Genomic DNA, 20,645 nt, shown 5'->3' with positions numbered 1-20,645 from the left:
AAAAATTTTTGAGGTAACATTGGTTTGCAAATTGTGTGTGATACAGAGGTACAGATTCACACCTTTCAAATGTGTGTGACCACACCACACCAAGACACCCATAGTCTTCCACCAGAGTCCATTGTGTCCACTTCACACTGTGCTCCCCACCTTCATCCTCCTGTTCCCCATCTGGTAATCTTAATTCCTCAGATTTCAAGGGGTTTTTGTTGGTCTGATTTTGTCTGAACCTGTTTTTTTTTTTTTTTTTTTGTATTCCACATATGCATAAAATCATGCTATATTTGCCTTTCTCTAAACAAACACCTTTTAAACAGTGCCTGCCTTGCAGAGCCATCAATGCATGGCTCCTCAATCTTCATCCTCACCTTCTCACCTTGCTAAACTAATTTCATCACTTACTAGATAATGTAAGAGCGGCCCGCACAGCTCCTGGTTCTTGAAGGTGCTGCAGCCCCCAGATGAGGTGCATCAGCCTGGGCCTACTTGAGAGCCAACTCCCAAGTACCTGAGCAGCCATGTTTGGGTTTTGGAGGAAAAAAAGTAAAAACAGAGGCAGTTTTGGAGATGTGCCAGTAAGGTTTGAACCTGGTCAATGCCATTCAGATTCAGCAGGACTTACCTGCCCAGCTCTGGTGTGAGACAGGTTGGACTTTCTACTGGGACTTTGTTTTTGAACCCATAGTTGGTTTGGAAAATGGGTGAAACAGGTGCTCCCACTGGCACCAATCAGGCTCAAGCTTTCACTAGCATCAATCAAGTCTTGGAAACAGCTGGCTCTGAAAGTGGACCAATCAGATTTGAAAGGTGGATCCTGTAAGGGGAGATTTAAGTGAGGCGTGGGCACCGCTAAAGGCTGCTTAGGAAGACTATGGTAGGTTGAGAGAAGAGGCTTGACTCAGCTTGGAGAAGCTTCAGGAGGAGACCTCCTCCGCTTAAGGGAAACAGACCTTAACTTCAGGGAAACAGATGGCTCAGGAGAGTCACTGCTGAGGTACACCCGTGGCAGCCTGTGACCACCCCCAGTTGCCACACATTAGTTGGCTCCTGGTTCAACGCTTGCCACACAACACCAGTTCCAGATTATTATGGGAGGGTCGGGCCCATCTTGCTTGAGAAGCTTTTGATTTGGACTATGGGACACTATGGACACTCTCTGGGATGAGACAGTGGCCACTTGTGGCCTTAGAAATGCTTTTCTTATCCCAATCTCCCATTTGGGAAATAAACCCTTTTGCACCCTGAGACTGAGCTGTGTTGCAATTGTGAGTGCATCAACAAGAACCCACAAACTGTGAGCATATCCTCCCCTCCACCCCCAATTTTGCTCTATTTCAATGTGACTTCAGTCTCTCTAATGGCTATTGTCTTCTTCCTGGAACAATCCACTGTCATATTGGTCTCAGGTCTTTTTATTTGTGATGTCTTTGGAAATGTTCTTTTTTTCATATTTTCAAATGGCTGGGCTCTTCATCTTTCAGATTTCACCTCATCTCTCATCTTCTCAGAAGACTTCCAGACATATTACTCAACTTTTTTTCTTTTTTTTTTAATATTTATTTATTTATGCATACAAGAGCCGGGGTACAGGCCAGAAAGGTTTGGGGGTGAGAAGATTCACCAGAGACAGAGTGGGGAACAGAACAGGCAGACTGACAAAATACACTGCTGAGGGGAGCAGCGGGCGAGACAGGAAAGGTCCCCCTCACCATGTGGTTTCTCCCTGGCTGGCCGGAGATCGAACTGGTGCTGCAGAGGCTGTGGATTGCTTCATAGTGTGGTGCTTAACCCCTTGTGCCACCAAGGAGGCCATATTACTCAATTTTGTCTTGCCTTCTACTTTGTCAAGTACCTTACAGTTGTTCTTGATGCTATCCCTATTTTAAGTTTTGTGGTGTTCTAGTGCTTTTTGTTTGTTTTTTACCATGTATGTATTCTACTTCTTATATACTCTATGTGTTATTGATTTCCTTCCTTTATCTGGTAAACTTCCTGATTCAAGAATTTCTTTTATACAGAGGAAGGATAGCATATAGTAAATCTTCCATAAAATGTTGACTAAATGTATAAGCACTTGATAAATGTTAATTTCTTTTTCTATATTCTAGAGTAAACTATTTTTCTCTTATAATTAAGTATAGCCCTTGTAATTTCATGATTGTTAGGACAGAACGTGATAATGCATACAAAATTTATACTCCAATTCATATAATGTATTAGGTAATTAGGCAGTAACATTTTTCTTTCATCAGTAGAGTCCTCTGAAAAGACATACTAGACATTGGGTATAGTTTGACTTAATTAGATTATTGCAACCCTGGTGCAATTAAATCATATGTAGCATATGCAGCTTATCATGCTATATCTTATATAGGATATGATAGCGAGCATATTTTTTTATTATATAGTCACAGTGATATTAGTATATCCTAATATTCTCTTTTGAAGCCCAAATGTACCTGAAGTCCAAATGTCCCTGAAGTAATCTGCCTTTTTATATTTCAAACTATATAAATTATAAGAAGTTAACATTTATTGTCATCCTAAGTTAATATGAAGTTTCCTATTTCCTAAGAATAGCTATGATTCTGATGATAGGCTTTCTGATTACTGAGACTTCCTACCTTCATGTTCACTATTTCCAGGAAGAGCCCTACGTCTTGTTTAAGAAGTCTGACAAACCTCTCTATGGGAATGATCGATTTGAAGGTTATTGCATTGACCTCCTCAGAGAGTTGTCTACAATCCTTGGCTTTACATATGAAATTAGACTTGTGGAGGATGGGAAATATGGAGCTCAGGATGATGCCAATGGACAATGGAATGGAATGGTCCGTGAATTAATTGATCATGTAAGTCCCTTTTCTCATTATTTATTACCTTTGTTAGATTGCTAAAAATATATTGTTTTAATGGTTAGGGTAAATAATGGCAAAGAGCATTAACATATTCTAAGTGTGCATTATTTTTAGTAATTCATGGTATGTATATATATATGTACACACACATTAAAAACAAGGGGCATGTATAGTTCTATTAGACTTCTGTCTTCAATTCACTAGTATTTAGTGATTAATATATGTAAGTATTTGGACTTAATTGCAAATTGGAATGTGGTTTCCAAAATGTGAGTTTCTTTTTCACTTTTATAATTTTAACTTCTTAATGAACCATAAAAATGTATGATGCAAACTTTCAATTTCATGATTAAAAACTTCCTTACTAGGATAGAATACTTCAACATAGAGATGAGAGAAATTTATATGCCAAAAGTATGTAATAAAATAGTCCATAAAATAGAACTAGAATATTAAGCATATTGAAGCAGGAAAATAAATATTTTATTTTTTCAATTGAATAGGCCTGTATTCCTTCTTGGCTAGGAAAGATTCATAATTTCTTAATTCATTTGTTTGAAATAAGCTTTTTTAAATGTCATAAAAATTTGATTCTGTTTTTTAGCATTAAGTTTATTTTGATATTTTCCATAATATTATGACATGTAACTGTTGCTAAGACTTCTACAACTTAGTAAAAATACTTACCCTTAAAAAAGCTTCATGAACCCTATACAAAAATTCTTACCAAATATAGAAAATATAGAAAATTTTTACAGCATTTTCTAAATATTTTGTTACTGTTGATTTCAAAGTTCATTATCGAGAATAAGGGAGTCAAGGAGATCTATCTATGTATCTGTCCAGATAGTGACAGTAGGTTCTGATTAGAAGCATAATAAAAAAATAAAAAAATTTTTTTTCAAATATTCAACATTCTTAATGATTTGGAGTTATTAAAATTTTGACTTTGATCAGTTCTTTCTCACAGGTCTGCTTAAATAGAGTATTATATTTTAACTATGTAAATTTTTTTAAAGATTTATTTATTTATGAATACAAGAGCTAGGGTACAGGCCAGAGATGTGGGGGGGCGGTGAAAGGATTCACCAAAGACAGTGGTAACAGAACAGGCAGATTGACCGAAGTACACTGCTGAGGGGAGCTGCAGGCGAGTCAGGAGAGGTCAGCTGCACCATGTAAGTTGCTCCCTGGCCATCCGGGGATCGAACTCGTGCTGCAGAGGCTGCAGATTGCTTCATAGTATGGTACTTAACCCTTTGCACCAGCAGGGAGACCCCTAACTATGTAAAATTTATTAGTGATAAAAATATTGGAACATATATGCATGCACATATTCATGTATATGCATGCATACATACATACAGTCATTTGTCTTTTATGAACATTCTGCTCAGTGACAGCCCTGATATATTATAGTGGTCCCAATATTATGAGTTTTACCTATTAAACTAGAATGATGATTATAATAAATATATTCAATGTACTTATACATCCAGCATCAAATATATTGACATATCAATATCAAAATACAGTCTACATATTTCTCTTTGTACAACCTCTACCCAGTTTGCATATGTATGAGTATGCTAGTTTCAGTGCAAAGTAGAATCTGATTGATAATAAGATCAACACCTGAAGTTCTCTTCTCATCTCTTTCCTTGGGAAGATCATCTTCCCCCATAGTTTAATTACCATTCTTGTACTTAAATTTCACTGCTCTAAAGCTTCAGTTCTGAGCCTTAGACCCATTATCTGGCTACTTACAGTTTATTTTATGCTTAAATATCATGTAAGTACCTCAAAGGTAGCATGTTCTAGACTGAATTTATTATTTATGCTGAATCAGTTCCTTCTGACGTATTTCCTATTATCAGCTCATGGCACAATAATTCACAGATTTCCCAGCCAATGATTAATGATCAACTCAAATTATTTATTGAGTGTGCTTCTTACATAATTCTGAAAGCTGTTCATTTCTCTCCAACTCTTCACTGTCACTTGGAATAATATCCTGATATGAGACTCCTTCCCTCCTAATCCATTAATCATTTTTGGTTTTTGGTTAGGGTCTTGTTTCAGAAAGAGGAATGTGATCATGATCTTCTCTTGCATAATCTTTCAGCAGTTTCCATCATCCTAAGGTCATAGAAATGCCTCTATAATATAGTTACAGTCCCTTCTACATTTGATTATTGTTTATCTGCTATGAAAATCTTTTTCACAGTCTAAATCTAGTCTCAGTTCTTTTCAATTCTACTTTCTATGTTAAAGATTGTCCTTTATGGATAAAATCAACAGGACTCCCCAAACAGAAATGAAAGGGAGAGAGGAAAGTGAGGTTAGTATATTTATTTCAATTCTTATTTCTTTGCCTTGGGCTGGCTGTGTCCCTGCATAGGCTGTTCTTGTAATAATGTCTGTTCTATACAAATCTCTCTCTCTGTCTGCATTCTAATTTATGCTCTGCATAGTAGCTTTTTTTTTTTTTTTTTTTTTTTTTTTGGGTGAAAGAAATTGGGCTGTAGGCCAGAGTTGTAGGGATCAAAGGATTTACTGGAGACAAAGTGGGGAGCAGAACAGCCTGATTTACTGAAACACATGCTAGTGGAGCAGTGGGCGAGACAGAAGAGGTCTGCGGGACCATACTTGGGTAGCTCCCTGCAGGGGATTGAACTCAGGCCTTTACAGTGATAACACTGTGTCACTAAACCCATAGGCCACCAGGGAGGCTCCCCCACTACATAGTTTTGTTAACTTTTGGAGATGGTTACAGATTAGCTGCTATTAATTAGCGTATTCCTGCACCACCTGTTAAAACCTTCTTATATCACTGGTTCTCAAAGTATTTTCCAAAGAACTACAGATATAGCATCACTTTAGAATGTGTTACAAATGCAAATTTTCATGTCCTACTCTAGATCCTACTGGCTTTGAAGCTCTGAGGTGGAGACCAGCAATCCCTGTTTTTAAAAAACTATTGATTCTGATGATCCCTGAAGTTTGAGAGTTAATGCTCTATCCTCCATCCAAAACTGTGTAATTAATTAATTGAGTAAACATTAAACTAAAAAATTATGCAGATTCCAGGAAATTCACTAAGACTACAAAGACAGAAAGAAGTGTTACCCTTCTACACAGCCAAGAAAATACAACACATTACAGAGATGTTCTCAGGATAAACAACTAGTCTTCAAGCAAACTTCAAAGCAACATTTATCACACATAGTTCATCCTAAATTTAATTGCTAATAGGGATGGAAATCTGTTTAGCTATTTGGAAAAATAAGTCTCGTATTTATGATAATACATAGTTTTTAGGTACTCACCCACCAAAGTTAGTTTCCTACCTTCCCACAGAAACTTATAGATAGATATTTTCCTTAGTGTTCGCATTTCAGAGAGTTACTTGCCAGGTCCTTCAGAAAAGCATCCCTGGTTTTAAAACTGTCAAGAGGAATACTTAACTATTTAAACAATTATATACATATTACAAAGTGAGAGAAAAAACTTCTAATTTTAGGTTTTCTAAATGAAATGCCCTAGGTCTCTTCCCTTATTTGTAACAGGGAGAATTTAGCTGTTTATATTAATTTATATTTGCCCCAAAATTACAAGTGCTTATTATTTTATGCCACAGCTTGGTTTACAACCTTCTCCATCCCTCTCTTGTGAGAGGATCCTCAGTGTACTGGGATTGATATGATCTCTGAAATTTATTATGATCTAACAAGGCATGGTTCTTTGTTGTACAATGCGAAGATACGACTGCAGAACATTATCAGAAAAATGTGGCTCCAGAGGTATTATTTGTTCTTGAAAAATTATAAGCTGTTTCCCTGTAAACAACCTTCTCCTCCTCCATCACCTCCACAGCAGGGCTGCCTTGGTAAGGCAGATGTGGATTCAAATCCTAAGTTGTCTATGCCTCAGACATGCTGCCCTAAAGTTTTTGAACCTTTATTTTCTCATCAAGTATATAATTCTCATCAAGTATATAATTCTCATCAAGTATATAATTATATTAATAATTAAAAATGATACATATAAATTTCCTAATGCAATGCCTGACATATAATAGATAATCCGTAGAGATATAACTAATTGGTTCAAAGTTTGTTTTCTTATTCTATATTTCTACAAAAGTATGAGTGTTCTTGGACTAAAGGGTAGAAAATTTAGATATTATTGAAATGAGAATGATGGAGGGATTCATAGATGCCATTGATACTGATTTTGAATTGAACCCCAGGTAGTCAATAAAGTCAGCATAAAGTTTAATTGTAAATTTATTAATTAAAACTTTTGGTGTTCAAGTATCTTAGTACTTTCCAACTTAAATGGATTATGTCTTGTGACTAGTAGAATTACTTAAACATGAGAACATTAATAGAGAATCAAATTTGGTTAGATTAGAAGTAGGTATGATCAATGTTAAGAAATGATGTTTAGGATTCTAGCAAACTAGAAACACCCATTTAAAAAATATGCAAAATATTTCTTAAAAATCACAGTAGTCATTATGGGACAAATCATGTTGTACCTCCTTGTACTTATTTTATGATTTGGTATTGTGACAAATTTGAACTATATATAAAACTGAAATTGAATAGATTTATTTTCCTTGCTTAAATTCTTTAAGATTTTAGTCTAGCATTTCTTAAGTAGATTATTTTTATAAAAATTGCTATTTAATCAATTTCAAGAAATGTTAATATCATGTGTCCTGCTACAGAGGAGGTAAAAACAATCTACAAACACTTGTAAATTCTTTCCATCAGATTAGACATTATTTGAGTTTTTTTTTTTAAAGATTGATTTATTTATTTATACAAGCGCTGGGTACAGTCAGAAGTGCGGGAGGGTGTGAAAATTCACCAGAGTGGGGAACAGAACAGGCAGACTGATGAAATACACTGCTGAGGGGAGCAGCGGGCACGGCAGGAGAGGTCTGCTTGCCATGTGGGACCCTTGCTGGCGGCCAGGGATCGAACCAGTGCTGCCGAGGCTGTGGGCAACTTTTTGCCCGGCGCTCAACCGCTGCACCACCAGGGGAGGCCCCATTATTTGAGTTTTTAAGATGATTGGTGATCTGAGCCATTCTATTTGAAATTTGTTGGGCAGTTACAAAAGTTGACAATTTTCTGAGTCAAGATACTATTTTGCCATATCTGTTCACTGCATTTTTATTTTTCTCTGTTGTGTATACTTCAAGTACACCTTTTTTCCGCAATGATAACTAAAATAACTTGGAGACACAAATAATCCAAAAAGTATTCAGCATTCAAGAATACTCATTGAAAAAATAATAACAAAAATGTTTGATAGTGTTTGTGGAATAGAGGAAATTTCCCCTTACTCTCTTGGTTTTTCATAGATTTGGTCAAATGATCAACAGTCAAATTAGTAGGCAAAAAAAATGCAATTTGATTACCTATTACAGGGAATCTACACAGACATTGATTCCAAGGTCAGTGAATAGAAATGGGGGTATATATCTTGAGCTAAGAAATGGGATAGGGGTTTCAAGAAGAAAGTCTCACATGACAGGAAGAGGGTGACTCATATGACAAAGATCAGGTGCTCTGTAAATATATTTTCTCTGCCTTATAGAAAGATTTCTTTAATAGAAAGTTTATTCCTGCTCAAATCCCTGGTTCTAGATAATCCTCCCTGCCCCAACCCCTCGTGCATTTTTTTTTTTCCATCTAGGTAGGTAAGTGAGTTGTAAGGCCCTCATCATGAGTCTGCAGGGCCTCAGTTTGCCTCAGCTCAAAATAATCCACATGCCAAATTGATGTCACCTTTAAAAAAAAAAGATTTGTTTATTTATTTATGCATACAAGAACTGGAGTGTAAGCTAGAAGCACAGGGGATGAGAGGATTCATCAGAGACAGAGTGAGGAGCAGATCAGGCAGATCTACTGAAATACACTGCTGAGGGGATCAGTGGGTGAGACAGGATACATCCTCTGAGCCATGTATGTTAACTCCCTGGTGGGAGATCGAATTCAGGCCTCAGTGGCTGGCCATAGCTCGATAGTGCTGTCTTTAACCCCTGTGCCACCAGGGAAGCCCCCCCCCCCCAAATTGATATCTTGAACCCTCTTCTATACATCTGGAGAAGCCTATCCTTCAATAATGTTCCTAAACAAAGTGAAAGTCAAGCACATGCTCCTTAAAGAACACGCTACATGTTTTCCAAATGTGCTTATTCTTATGTTGCTTTTTAAGGGACCCAATAAATATGTCTATTCACGGCTCAACAAAAGAACCAAGCATTGACATATTTTCCTGTTGAAATTAAATCATAACTTTTTTGTATAATATTTTATGAAATATTTTTATCAAGTTTTTCATTCTTAAGCAAGCTTAGCTATTGAGCCTGCCATAGTAGAGATGAATACATAGAAACTTGCTAATGTAACCATTGTATTAAGTTGGGCATAAATTTTACTTGTAACTCTGGGTTGTGTATTTTTTATGGCTAATAACTCATTTATGGGCTCATGAGAAAACTGTTGTATGTTATTCATAAAGCCAACTAGAGTTATTCATAACCATGAGGGAAAACACCTAAGCTGCAATAAGCTGGCAGCACATAGTATTAAGGGACTACTTAAAGGAGACAAGGGCAGTTAAATTACATTCAAATCTCTTGTGGTAGTTGCCTTGGCAGTGGAAAATTTCAGGAAGAATTATACCTGTAAACGTTGCTATATAAGCTAATAAAGCAGCATGCAAACTTGATGTGCAGGTTAAAAATAGATCTCAGATCTATGTTTACTTTCCAGGTTTATACTCACCACTCTAGTTGCCACCTTATTATGCCTTTATTGTGTGTTTCCTGCCTCATTTTTGGGAATCCACCTATACATTATAGTTGTATTCTTAATTGCCAATGCCTTCATATGACTTACCATTTTAAAGCATTTCAGAGATACCAAAAAATTGCAATAAGAAATTTTAAGTACTCCTGTTGACCTTTAATTTATTTTTCACTGTGCCTGTCACCTAAAGGTTCATGCAGTCCATTAATTTTCTCACATTGTCACCTATTTAAAATTCTTCTCAGGGCTCTGTATAGGAGCTTGCTCTGCAAGGCTCTTCCTGCCCCTTTCTCTTGTCTAAGGAGCCCACTTTTTTGAACACCTGTAGAACAACTACCTTTGGTACTTAATCACAAACTCTACTTGTTACTTGAAATTCTTTATCTTTTCATCTTTCATAACAGAATAAGTTCCAGCTCGAAGCAAATTTCAGAATGCCCTTCAGCCAGTGATCTTCCGGGGTTTTTCTGACCTAGTGTCATAATGCTGATAAAATGTGTCTGAGAATACTGTGTTCTCATATTTCACAGGACTATAGTTCTTAACTGTCCCAATATGGGAATTTTAGTGCCATCTATCTTTGATTGTCTATCTCTACCTACCTACCTATTTACCTAATTACCTGACTACCTCCCCTCTCTAGCTCTCTCTAGCTCTCTCTCTCCTCCCCTCTTTTTTTTTTTAAAGTAGTAGTATGAATTTATTTATTTATTTATTTTTTTTAATAAATTTTATTGTTATATTCCCCATACAATTGCAGCCCCCCCATTCTGACCCCAATCTCCCACCCCCGCCCCCCTAAAAGTGTCTCTGGTTCATAGTTTTTTGTTGATTTTGATTTTCACTTTCTTATAGTTATTCATTTTCCTGGTCCCTTATTTAAGTTTTCTAGATTCCTGCTATGAGTGAGACCATCCGGTATTTTTCTTTTTCTTTTTGGCTTATTTCGCTGAGCATGATCCCTTCTTATCTCTATGTCTCTGTCTCTGTCTCAGTCTCTCCCACTCCCTCTCATTTCTCTGTCTCATCTGTCTAGCTGTGTATGCTATGTAGTCTTGGGAAAGTTATTTATTCTGCCTAAAGGTTGTATTTTTTTTCACATATACCTTGGAAATAATGATGTCTCATAGGATGATGGAGCATATTAAAACTTAATATCTGAGTGCAGCAACACTGTAGACTTTTTTTTAATAAATGTCAGCTTTTATTTTTTTTTTAAGATTGATTTATTTATTAATACAAGCACTAGGTACAGTCAGAAGTGCGGGAGGGTGAGAGAATTCACCAGAGCCAAATCAGGGAACAGAACAGGTAGACTGAAAAAATGCACTGCTGAGGGGAGCAGCGGGCATGGCAGGAGAGGTCTGTTGCACCATTTGGGACCCTCACCAGTGGCCGGGGATCGAACCAGCGCTGCAGGAGCTGCGGGCAGCTTCGCAGCCCAGTGCTCAACCACTGCACCGCCAGGGGAGGCCCAACACTGTAGACATTTTTAATTTGATCAACACATCATTGAGACAGCAAAGATTGGGGACATATATGGAGGCACAGGAAAAAGGAGAACAAGAACAGGAAGAAAAAAAAGCAAGTTAAATGTCACATAGTAATGCTGATTACATTGTAGGTCTCATAACTTACTGTGTGAAAAGTTCCTGGCATAAATAGACACTCATGCATACAAATACATATAACACAAAAGCCCAAACCCTAGTCAAAAAACTATTACCCTGTGGTGCAAGTTAGAAACTGTATTTAGTTCTATGACTAAGTGATTTAAAGTAACATTGAAATATAAACCTTGCTCTTATAAACCTTGCTCTTTTAGAATTTTACAACTTCTTTCTGTTTAAAGACACTTGTGTATTTTGATAACGGAGTGGGTTGATCAATGAAAGCTTTTTTCTTTTAATGAGGTTCCTTTTTTATAACTTCAAAAGCTATTGAAACTTAAAGGCAAGCAAGAACTTGATAATTTGAAAATTAAAACAAAACAGAACAAGAAAAAAATAGTTTCAGCTTATGAGACTATTATGGCAAAGTGGAAAGTCTGCTGGGATCTAATTCACTCCTCTTTTACATTATTTTTAAGAAGACCCTGGATGCTATGGTCTTCCAGCTGTGTGAATGCTTCCCGGCATGCTGCCTTAGCATTGCAATTGGTATTTAACACTATCAAACCTTTATGATTCATAAATGAGTCTTAGAGGACCTCACTATGCTTTGCCTTTGCCTCCTGATTGCACCTTTATTGTGTACTAGGGAGGAAATCAAATATTAGTTTTTAAGCAAACTTAAAAATCTCCAGGTCTTATCCCAAAAATGTAAACACTGAATCAAAACAGATTCTACTAGATGGAAATCAATTTGTATACCATAGCATTAGATTTTGATAACATGTCTCAATTTTGTATTAGAGTAGGAGCAATCCAGTACTTTCCTTAATTTTTTTTTACCACAGTAACATTTTTATGGCTTTTATTTTTAATTAAAAATAACTTAAAAAGAGTGCATATTTATAAAAGTCTCTTGGGCTTGACCCAAAAGTGACAGTTACTAACATATTTGTTACCTTTGCTTCAGGTTTCTCTCCTTTAATAAAAAGTTATAAAATGTTTTAAGACCTTTAATCACCATAAATTTTCTCAATTTAGCTATTTTCCAAATCAAGCCAACAGATAACATTTCCCTCACTCCTCTCCACATGTTACCACTAATTTATGATTGGTATTTTTCTGGTCCATTTTGTATGAATTGTCCAATCATTTACTGTAATAGGAATATACCATTTTACTTAATCAGTCTTCTGCTTGGAGATAATTCAAGTTATTTCCAGTGTTATGCTATGCAAACCAGTGCTGCCGTGAAGAGCCACATCCTGTCACCCAAGCTTGCTTGCACATCTTCTCTAAGGGATCTAGTGAGAAAGAAATTAGTCAAAGGTCATGTGTATTTTCAATTTCATTAGATGAAAATATTGTTCTTCACATTTTTTAAATCAGATTTCATTTCTGCCGGTGGTTTATAAATGTTTCTATTGTTCTGTAAAATTACTGATTTGAGATTCTCACATTTGAATTTGGTCAGTCTGAAGACAAATAGAATCTCAAGCTTTAATTTTCAATTTCCTGACGGCTAGCCTCTTTCCTTCTCTTTTTTTTATAGACTTTTTAGTGTCTCCTTTAAATTTTACATTTACTTCTTTTGACTTTTAATTGCTGTATAGTCATTAGTTATATCTTCTAGATTTTGAAACACTAATACTTAATTTTCCTTTACGGCTTCTGTTTTGTACTTTGTTGGAGAAATTCTTCCTTTACTGGATCTCATGAAGATAGTCTCCTATTATTTAAGATGGTTAAGGTTTTTTCATTAAAATATAATTGTTTCATCCATTTGTGATTTATTTGTCCACTAAGTTATTCCACACTGGTTGAGATTTTGATTTAAGTCAGTCTGAATTCTGTTGTCTCGTTTCAGGAAGATAAACCTCAAATAATCTAAGCTATAACATATTTGTTAATATTTTTTTTTCTCTGTAGGAAAAAAAGCAACTTGGATGCCAAGTGATGTTTACTTTTAATGACAGATTCTTAATGTTTCATCTTTATTATAATTTATTACAAACATAGTGCTATAGAAATTTCTGATAAATCAAAAGAGGAAAACTTATAATCTGTTAATAACCCCACAAAACAGAGAGACCACTAAGGCTGATAATAATCAGATACTAGAGTAGGGCATTAGAAAAGTATGTGGCATTTTGAAAGGGTTCTTTTTAACTGTACTTTTTTCTCAGAGTAGACTTAAATAAGTGCTGAAAGTGAAAATTGTAATACAAATAGTTCAGAGACAAAGATACAAAGATCATTAATTTAGACTCAGGCTATCAATACCAATGCAATTCTGATTTGTATTTTATAATAATTGTTTGAAAATTATCTTGTGGTAGATACTCACCAACCATTTATTGAATGTCTGTTCTGGGAAAGACACTGTTAACAGAAACATTAGAAGTATTTTAAAAATAAAGACTATGTTCCTGCTTTTGAAAAAACAAATCAGGCATATTAAGTATTGAATTATTCTTTTGAAACTAGAGTGATAAAGAATTTTCCCTTGCTCTATGTAGTTTCAAAGAAATTGGCTTTATTTGAAATAATTAAGTGCCTTTTGTTTTTAATTAAAATTTGTTTTTTATCATGTATTCACAAGATTTTGAAAGGAAATTCTTTCCTAACCATCTTTTGGTAATTTTCTCTTTAATTGCAATACTATAGCAAAACCCAGGACCAAACATTATTCTATGTTACAATCATTGAATCAATATATCCCATGGATACTAATTTCTTCAAATATGATTCTTAAACACAAGGTACTTAAAATATCAGTAAAATAACATTTAGTTTAAAATATTTATCAAAAAATCACAAAACGATTTGAAGCTTATGAGGAATTAAAATGCTAAGTTGATATATCGAGAGTCTTATAGCTATATAGAATCTCCTGTGCATGCATTTTATACATCGTATGCTTTCATTTTTCCCCTTATAAAAACAACATGTGACTAATCAGACTCACACATGAAACATTTGCTTAACATACTCAGCAAAGTCTTCTGAAAATAATTTTTCAAAAACTTCTGAAATGAAAGTGGAAAACATATTGGAGTGGAAAAGTCTTGAAATTGGAGATTTTATTATTCAAATAAACAAAATATTGTACAAAAAGAAAGGAGAAATATAAATTAAAGACAAAGTATACAGGGAGAAAACTGTCCACATAAATTAAAACTAAAATCTTGAATTATTTGAGTTCAATAATGTTTTTTTTAAAGATTTATTTATTTTATTTATATGTACAAGAACCAGGGTACAGTCCAGATGTGCAGGAGGGTGAGAGGATTCACTAGAGACAGCGTGGGGAACAGAACAGGCAAACTGACTGAAATACACTGCTGAGGGGAGCTGCGAGCGAGACAGGAGAGGTCTGCTGTGCCATGTGGGTATCTAGGCGGGCCGGGGTCAAACCTATGATGCAGAGGCTGCAGACAGCTTCACAATGCTGCGCTCAACCGCCTGTGCTACCAGGGAGGCCCTCAATAATGCTTTTATTTGATACAGAGAGAATTTATAGCTACACTATTGAAGCAGCAGGCTAGAACATTTCTCTGTGGTATATGGAACATCTGTGTGTTATTGAATAATAAACACTGATTTACAGGGGCCTCCCTGATGGCTCAAGGGGTTAAGTCTCAGCACCGTGAAGCTATCTACAGCCATTGCAACATGAGTTCGATCCCTGGCCAGGGAGCTGATTCCCAAAGCACAGCCAACTTTTCCTGTCTCTTTCACTGCTGCTCTCTGCAGTGTATTTCAGAAGATCTGCCTGTTCTGTTCCCCACCCTGTCTCTGGTGGATCCTCTCACCCCCTGCACTTCTGGACTATACCCCGGCTCCTGCATGCATATATAAATCTTTAAAAAAACACTGATTTACATCTTTTACTACCTCCCAAAAAAGCAGAATCAATGAGATTGAAAACAGATACTAACAAATGTTGGTTCTTTTAAGGAGCCATTTTAATTAGAACATAAAACAAATCCAAATAAAAACAAAACAAAATCCTAAACAGAAACTAAACATTTTATTATTTTTTATTGAGGTAACATTGTTTTACAACATTGTATATGATATAAGAGGTATTGGATCACCCCTTCAGATATATATCACCACACCACACCCACCACCAGGGCATCCATATTTCTTTGCCATAGTCCTTACGCCCCCTCTCTCTACTTCTCTAGTAATGTCAATTCTACAGTCAGACTTTCAGCATTTATTACTGTCTTGGTTTAATCTGAGCCTCTCTCTATCCTACGTATAAGTGACACCATCCAGTATTTGTCTTTCTCCTTATGAATTACTTCACTTAACATAATCCCTTCTAGCTCCATCAGGTTGTTGCAAATGGTAAGAGTTTCTTTTTTTTTCTTTTTTATATACATGAGCAGTATTTCATTTTGTATATATACCGCATCTTCCAATCCACTCATGTGTCTTTGGGCACAGAGGTTGTTTCTATAACTTGACTACTGTAAATAGTGTTGCAAGGACATAAGGAATTCATACATCTCTCTAAATTAGTAGTGTTTTTCATTCTTTATGTAGGAACCTATGAGTGAAATTGCTGGATTATATGATTTATTTTTAATATTTTGAGAAATATCCATACTGTTTTCAATAGGGGTTTGACTCCTCTGCATTCTCACACCAACAGTGTACTGGTATTTCCTTTTTTCCTCCACATCCTCACCACACTTGTTTTACTTATCTTTTCAATATGGGGCATTTTCACAGGTGTGAGCTATTATCTAAATGTTTTTCATGTTCCTGTTGGCCTTTTGTATGTCTTCTTTGAACAAGTGCCTATTTAACCCTTCTGCCCATTTTTCGATTGGGTTATTTGGTTGTTTTGATGTATGTGCTTTTTGTATAATATCTTTGTTATTCTGTTTTTTTCTGTCAGATTTCTGCTAAAAAGCCAGCTCATAATCTTTTGGAGCTTCTCTTATGTATGAGTGAATGACTTTCTCTTGCTGATTTTAAGATATCTTTAATTTTTGTCATATTAATTATAATGTTTCTTGGTGTGCATCTGTTGGGTTTATTTTGTCTGGAACTCTGTGTTTCCTGGATGAGGAAGATTTTAGCTATTTCTTCAAGGTATATTCCCCTTTCTATCTCTTCTTCTGGAACCCCTATGATGCAAATATTATTTCTCTCGATGTTATCACACAAGATTCTCATGCTATCTTCATAAGAACTACTACTGTGTTCTTTAGCTTTATGATTTCTGTTTGATGCTTTCTCATTTTTTCTCTGTATTTTTGTTCTTATTTTGTTCATCTGTTGTTCTCCAAATTTTAGTGAATATCAGTAAGGCTGTTACTATGAAGTCTTTTTTCCAGGTAGTTTACTTAGTTCTGGCACATTAGGATTGTTTTCAGATTCCTCTGTCTCTTCCTTTTCTTTGATTCTCTATATTTATTTCTGTGGATTAGACTGAACAGTGTTTATTCCCAGGCCTGACACGATGGCATTGTGTCAGTATTGAAAGTATGGGGTATTAGTTCTGGGATGTTGGCCTGGAGGCTCTTTTTCTATTTTTCTAACTCAAGGCTTTTCACCAATCAGGATTAGTCAGTGTGGGATGGTACCACAAGATCCAGTCTAGAAGGTGGGAGCTGGGAAGGTGAGATGCATGTTAAGTTGCTGCTGTAGAGTGCCAAGTTTAAAGATCTTCCTGGATGTTGTGGCTTCTTGAACAGAGAAAGAAAGAGGCCAACAAATGCTTTCATTTCAAGATACCAGTGAGAGAGCTTTCCCAGTTACATTAGGCTACAACTGACCTCTCAGCTATAACCTAGCTTAAATCTTAGTCGGTTCTGCAGTTTTCCTAGAGATTCAAGTTAAAAGCAGTGTCCAAGAGACTGTGGGTTCAAGCTACCAGAAAGCATTTTGGGTGATTGCAATCTTAGTAGCAGACAGGATGCCTAGAAACCTGAGGACTCCAAGTGGGAGAGGGGCAGGTGTTTCATGGAACCATGACTCCTAAATGAAGACTGGTAGCAGGGGGAGCTGTGATCAGATCACTGCCTACTCCCAGCCAGTTCCACAAAGTTTTTGCCTGAAAGATGAATCCCTAGCATTGTTGTGTGCTAGTGTGGACAGGTAGTCACAAGAACTAACAGGACACATCCAAATCCCATGATGGCAGAGGGGAGGAGTAATTAGCTCTCCAACCCTGGATCCTTATTTCATTTTTTCCAGTATGGCTTGTACAGAATAAAGAGGTCTAGAGTATGTGTCCAGCAATGTCTCTGTTCATAACTATCCACCCGCTCTCTCATCACACTGAGGTTTTAGTGTCAATAAATGAAAATTCTTCAGTTAGGTCTGTGCTTTCTTTATTGATCTGTTCCTTTTGTGCTCAGGCACAGGATCTTTGTCCTCCAGAGTCCTATTTTTCTCCAAAGGAAAGCCCCTCTGTTTCCCATACCTGATGTGTGGAATCCCCTCTACATGTAGTTCACAGATGCTGGGACACAGGATGTGGGAGTAATTCCTTCCATCTCTAGGGAGAGTCTCCCTATCCCTGATATTCCTCTAGACCATTGACCACAGTGCCCTGGTAGCATTCCTGGTGATGCTGTGTCAGACTTTCTACTCTTTCTGAAGGTTTCTGTCATTTTTCCTTATGGAGATACTAATCCTCCATTCCTGCCTTCTTTTATAAAGGCAGTTACTCCAGTGTAGATAATGGTTTGTTGTATCTGTGGAATGAAGGTGCTTCCAGGGTCTTGCTACTCTACCATTTTGAACTCTTCCAAGTTTTTTAAACTATATTTTCCTATTTATTTTTTCTGCGCTGCGTTCTATATAATTAATTCTGACATATATTCTATTTTACTAATTCATGCTTCTGCTTTTTAACCTGTAGTGCAATTAGTTCATTGAATTACTAATTTTATTGTAGAAAACTTAGTGGGCTCTTATATATATATATATATATATATATCTCATTTGTGATATATCATAGTAGGTTTTTTTCATTTAGTGTTTTCCTATTTATTTCTTTAAATGACATGTACATATTTATTTTGTTTGCCATTATATATTTGATAATTTTAGTATCTGTATTATTGAGTGTGATACTATAGTTTATTATTTCAGCTGGCTGTTACAGTGAATTTTTTTATTGGATACTTTTTGTTGTTTGATTGTCAGAGAAATGTCATCTGTTGAAACATCATCAGTTGAAATACTTGAACTTTTGTTAATATGAATTTCCTCACAGAAAGTGCCTAGCGACAAAATCAATCAAGGACCAATTAAAAGATTTTCTTTATAGTTTTTTATTTAGATCACCATACAAGGGTGGTTGAATGGCTAGAGATTCTCAGAACAGGTATTTTTCTCTTTATTCTCATCTACTTACTAAGTCAGACAAGTATCTCCACAATCTACTTCTATGAGAGTGGCACAATATTAGTTGATCCACTGAGTGTGTTAACTTTATATAAAAGTTCCCAATCTTTCATTCATTTTGAATAGAATTTAAATCTTATCATCTAATGTATTCTTGCCCATTAAACTCAGGTCCTGGTCTATGAAAATTAAAGGATTGTAAATATTCTCAAGGTGAATTTCTGGAACAATATTTTTTTAATTTAACTGTTATGAATTAAAAGCATGTTTATGGTCAATTCTTACAGAAATGTGTCTGGTAGGACATTTCTAAAAATAGCTAGTAGTATCATTATATGTTGGAGTTTGGTATTTTCAATTTCATTTTCAGGGAAGGCATATTTTCTTGTTGTAAATCTCCAAATGGGAGGACATCAAAACTGAAAATTTAGGGGCCTCCCCAGTGGCACAGCAGTTGAGTGCCGGGTTGCAAAGCTGCCCGCAGCCTCTGCAGTGCGGGTTCCATCCTCAGCCGAGGGTCCCCCATGGCGCGCAGACCTCTCCTGCCGCCTGCTGCTCCCCTCAGCAGTGTACTTCGTCAGTCTGCCTGTTCTGCTCCCTGTTCTGGCCCTGGTGAATTATCTCACCCTCCCACTCTTCTGACTGTTATTTAATTTGTTAAAAATAAAAGCTATAGAAAGAGAGCAATAATTCCACTCCTAGGTATTTACCCAAAGGACACAGAAACCTTAATTCAAAAGAGCACCTGCACCCCTATGTTTATAGCAGCACTATTTGCAATAGCTAAGCTATGGAAACAACCCAAATGCCCAAAAATAGATGACTGGATCAAGAAGATGTGGTACATAAACACAATGGAATATTACTCAGCAATCCAAAAAGATAAACACATGCAATTTGCAGCAACATGGATGGCGCTGGAAGGGATCATGCTCAGCGAAATAAGCCAGAAAGAAAAAGAAAAATACCAGATGGTCTCACTCATATCAAGAATTTAGAAAACCTAAATAAGAGACCAGGAAAATGACTAATTATAAGAAAGTAAAAATCAAAATCAACAAGATGCATTGCAGTTGGGGGAGGAGGGAGTGGGATGAAAGCAAGGGAGGGTGAGAATTGTATGGGGACTATAACCAAGAAGAAAACGCATACATTGTGCAAAAATGAAAAATGATGTAAAATATATAAAATTAAAAAAGAGCAATGTGGTTAATATCATTATATAACTATATTAAACAAGAAGTTCAAAACATTAAGTATTTTTTATTGAAGGAAGGGCTTTGTGCACTACTCTGTACACATAACTGTCAGTGATACAAAGATGACTGAGCTTTGAATTCCAGAATATTTCAAATAATACAGAAAATATTCATATGCATATGTATATGAGTTTAAAATTACCATAAAAGATTGAAGAATTAAGTTCCATAATGGACACATGAGGAATGGAGAGTAAAGTCTAGAATAAGGAGAAGAAAATATATAGGTTGGAGGTATGTGAAGTGATGGCACTGTGAATGGGTTTTGAGGGATCATTTTAACATGATCAGAGTTATGAATTCAGAAAATGTGTTCAGACAACCTGTTTTTGTATAAAGCCTAGTCAAGATCATAATAGAAGGCAGTGCATCTAATTATTTCTAATCACTTTCCCTTAAAATATTATTCACTGGTCAGCAGCATCTATTAGTCAACATTGGTGATGAATCAGTTGCAGGAGTACACATATGTGTATACAGACATGCACACATACAGATCTTTCAGGTTAAAAATTACATTATTAAAAAGGCAACATAATGTTTAGAAATATGATTTCTTACCTTGAAATCAGCATTACAAAATGTAATTTGAACTACATATGAAATCTGTTGTTAGTTTTGAAAAGTTACATTTTAAGAAAAAACAGTGTTTATCTTAATTAGATCATTATGTGCATAGTACTATTAGGGTAAAACATAAAATTGTTATTT

General features: G+C 35.8%; 1 protein-coding gene across 3 annotated transcripts in view; it reads left to right on the top strand.

Moving 5' to 3' along the window:
• GRIK2 (glutamate ionotropic receptor kainate type subunit 2) overlaps positions 1–20,645 on the top strand; it is a gene marked incomplete at both ends in the record, with an annotated part of 584,968 nt that overhangs the window by 411,109 nt on the left and 153,214 nt on the right. For all 3 annotated transcript variants that reach the window (XM_084228044.1, XM_084228045.1, XM_084228046.1), the window contains one exon: positions 2,646–2,852. In XM_084228044.1, the coding sequence (XP_084084170.1) occupies positions 2,646–2,852 (207 nt within the window). The remainder of the gene's footprint in view (positions 1–2,645; positions 2,853–20,645) is intronic.

The sequence above is a fragment of the Talpa europaea genome (assembly GCF_964194135.1).
Source record: "Talpa europaea genome assembly, chromosome: 2".
NCBI lineage: Eukaryota > Metazoa > Chordata > Mammalia > Eulipotyphla > Talpidae > Talpa > Talpa europaea.
The sequence above is the reverse complement of the archived record's forward strand: the minus strand, read 5'-3'. Positions and strand labels throughout refer to the sequence as shown.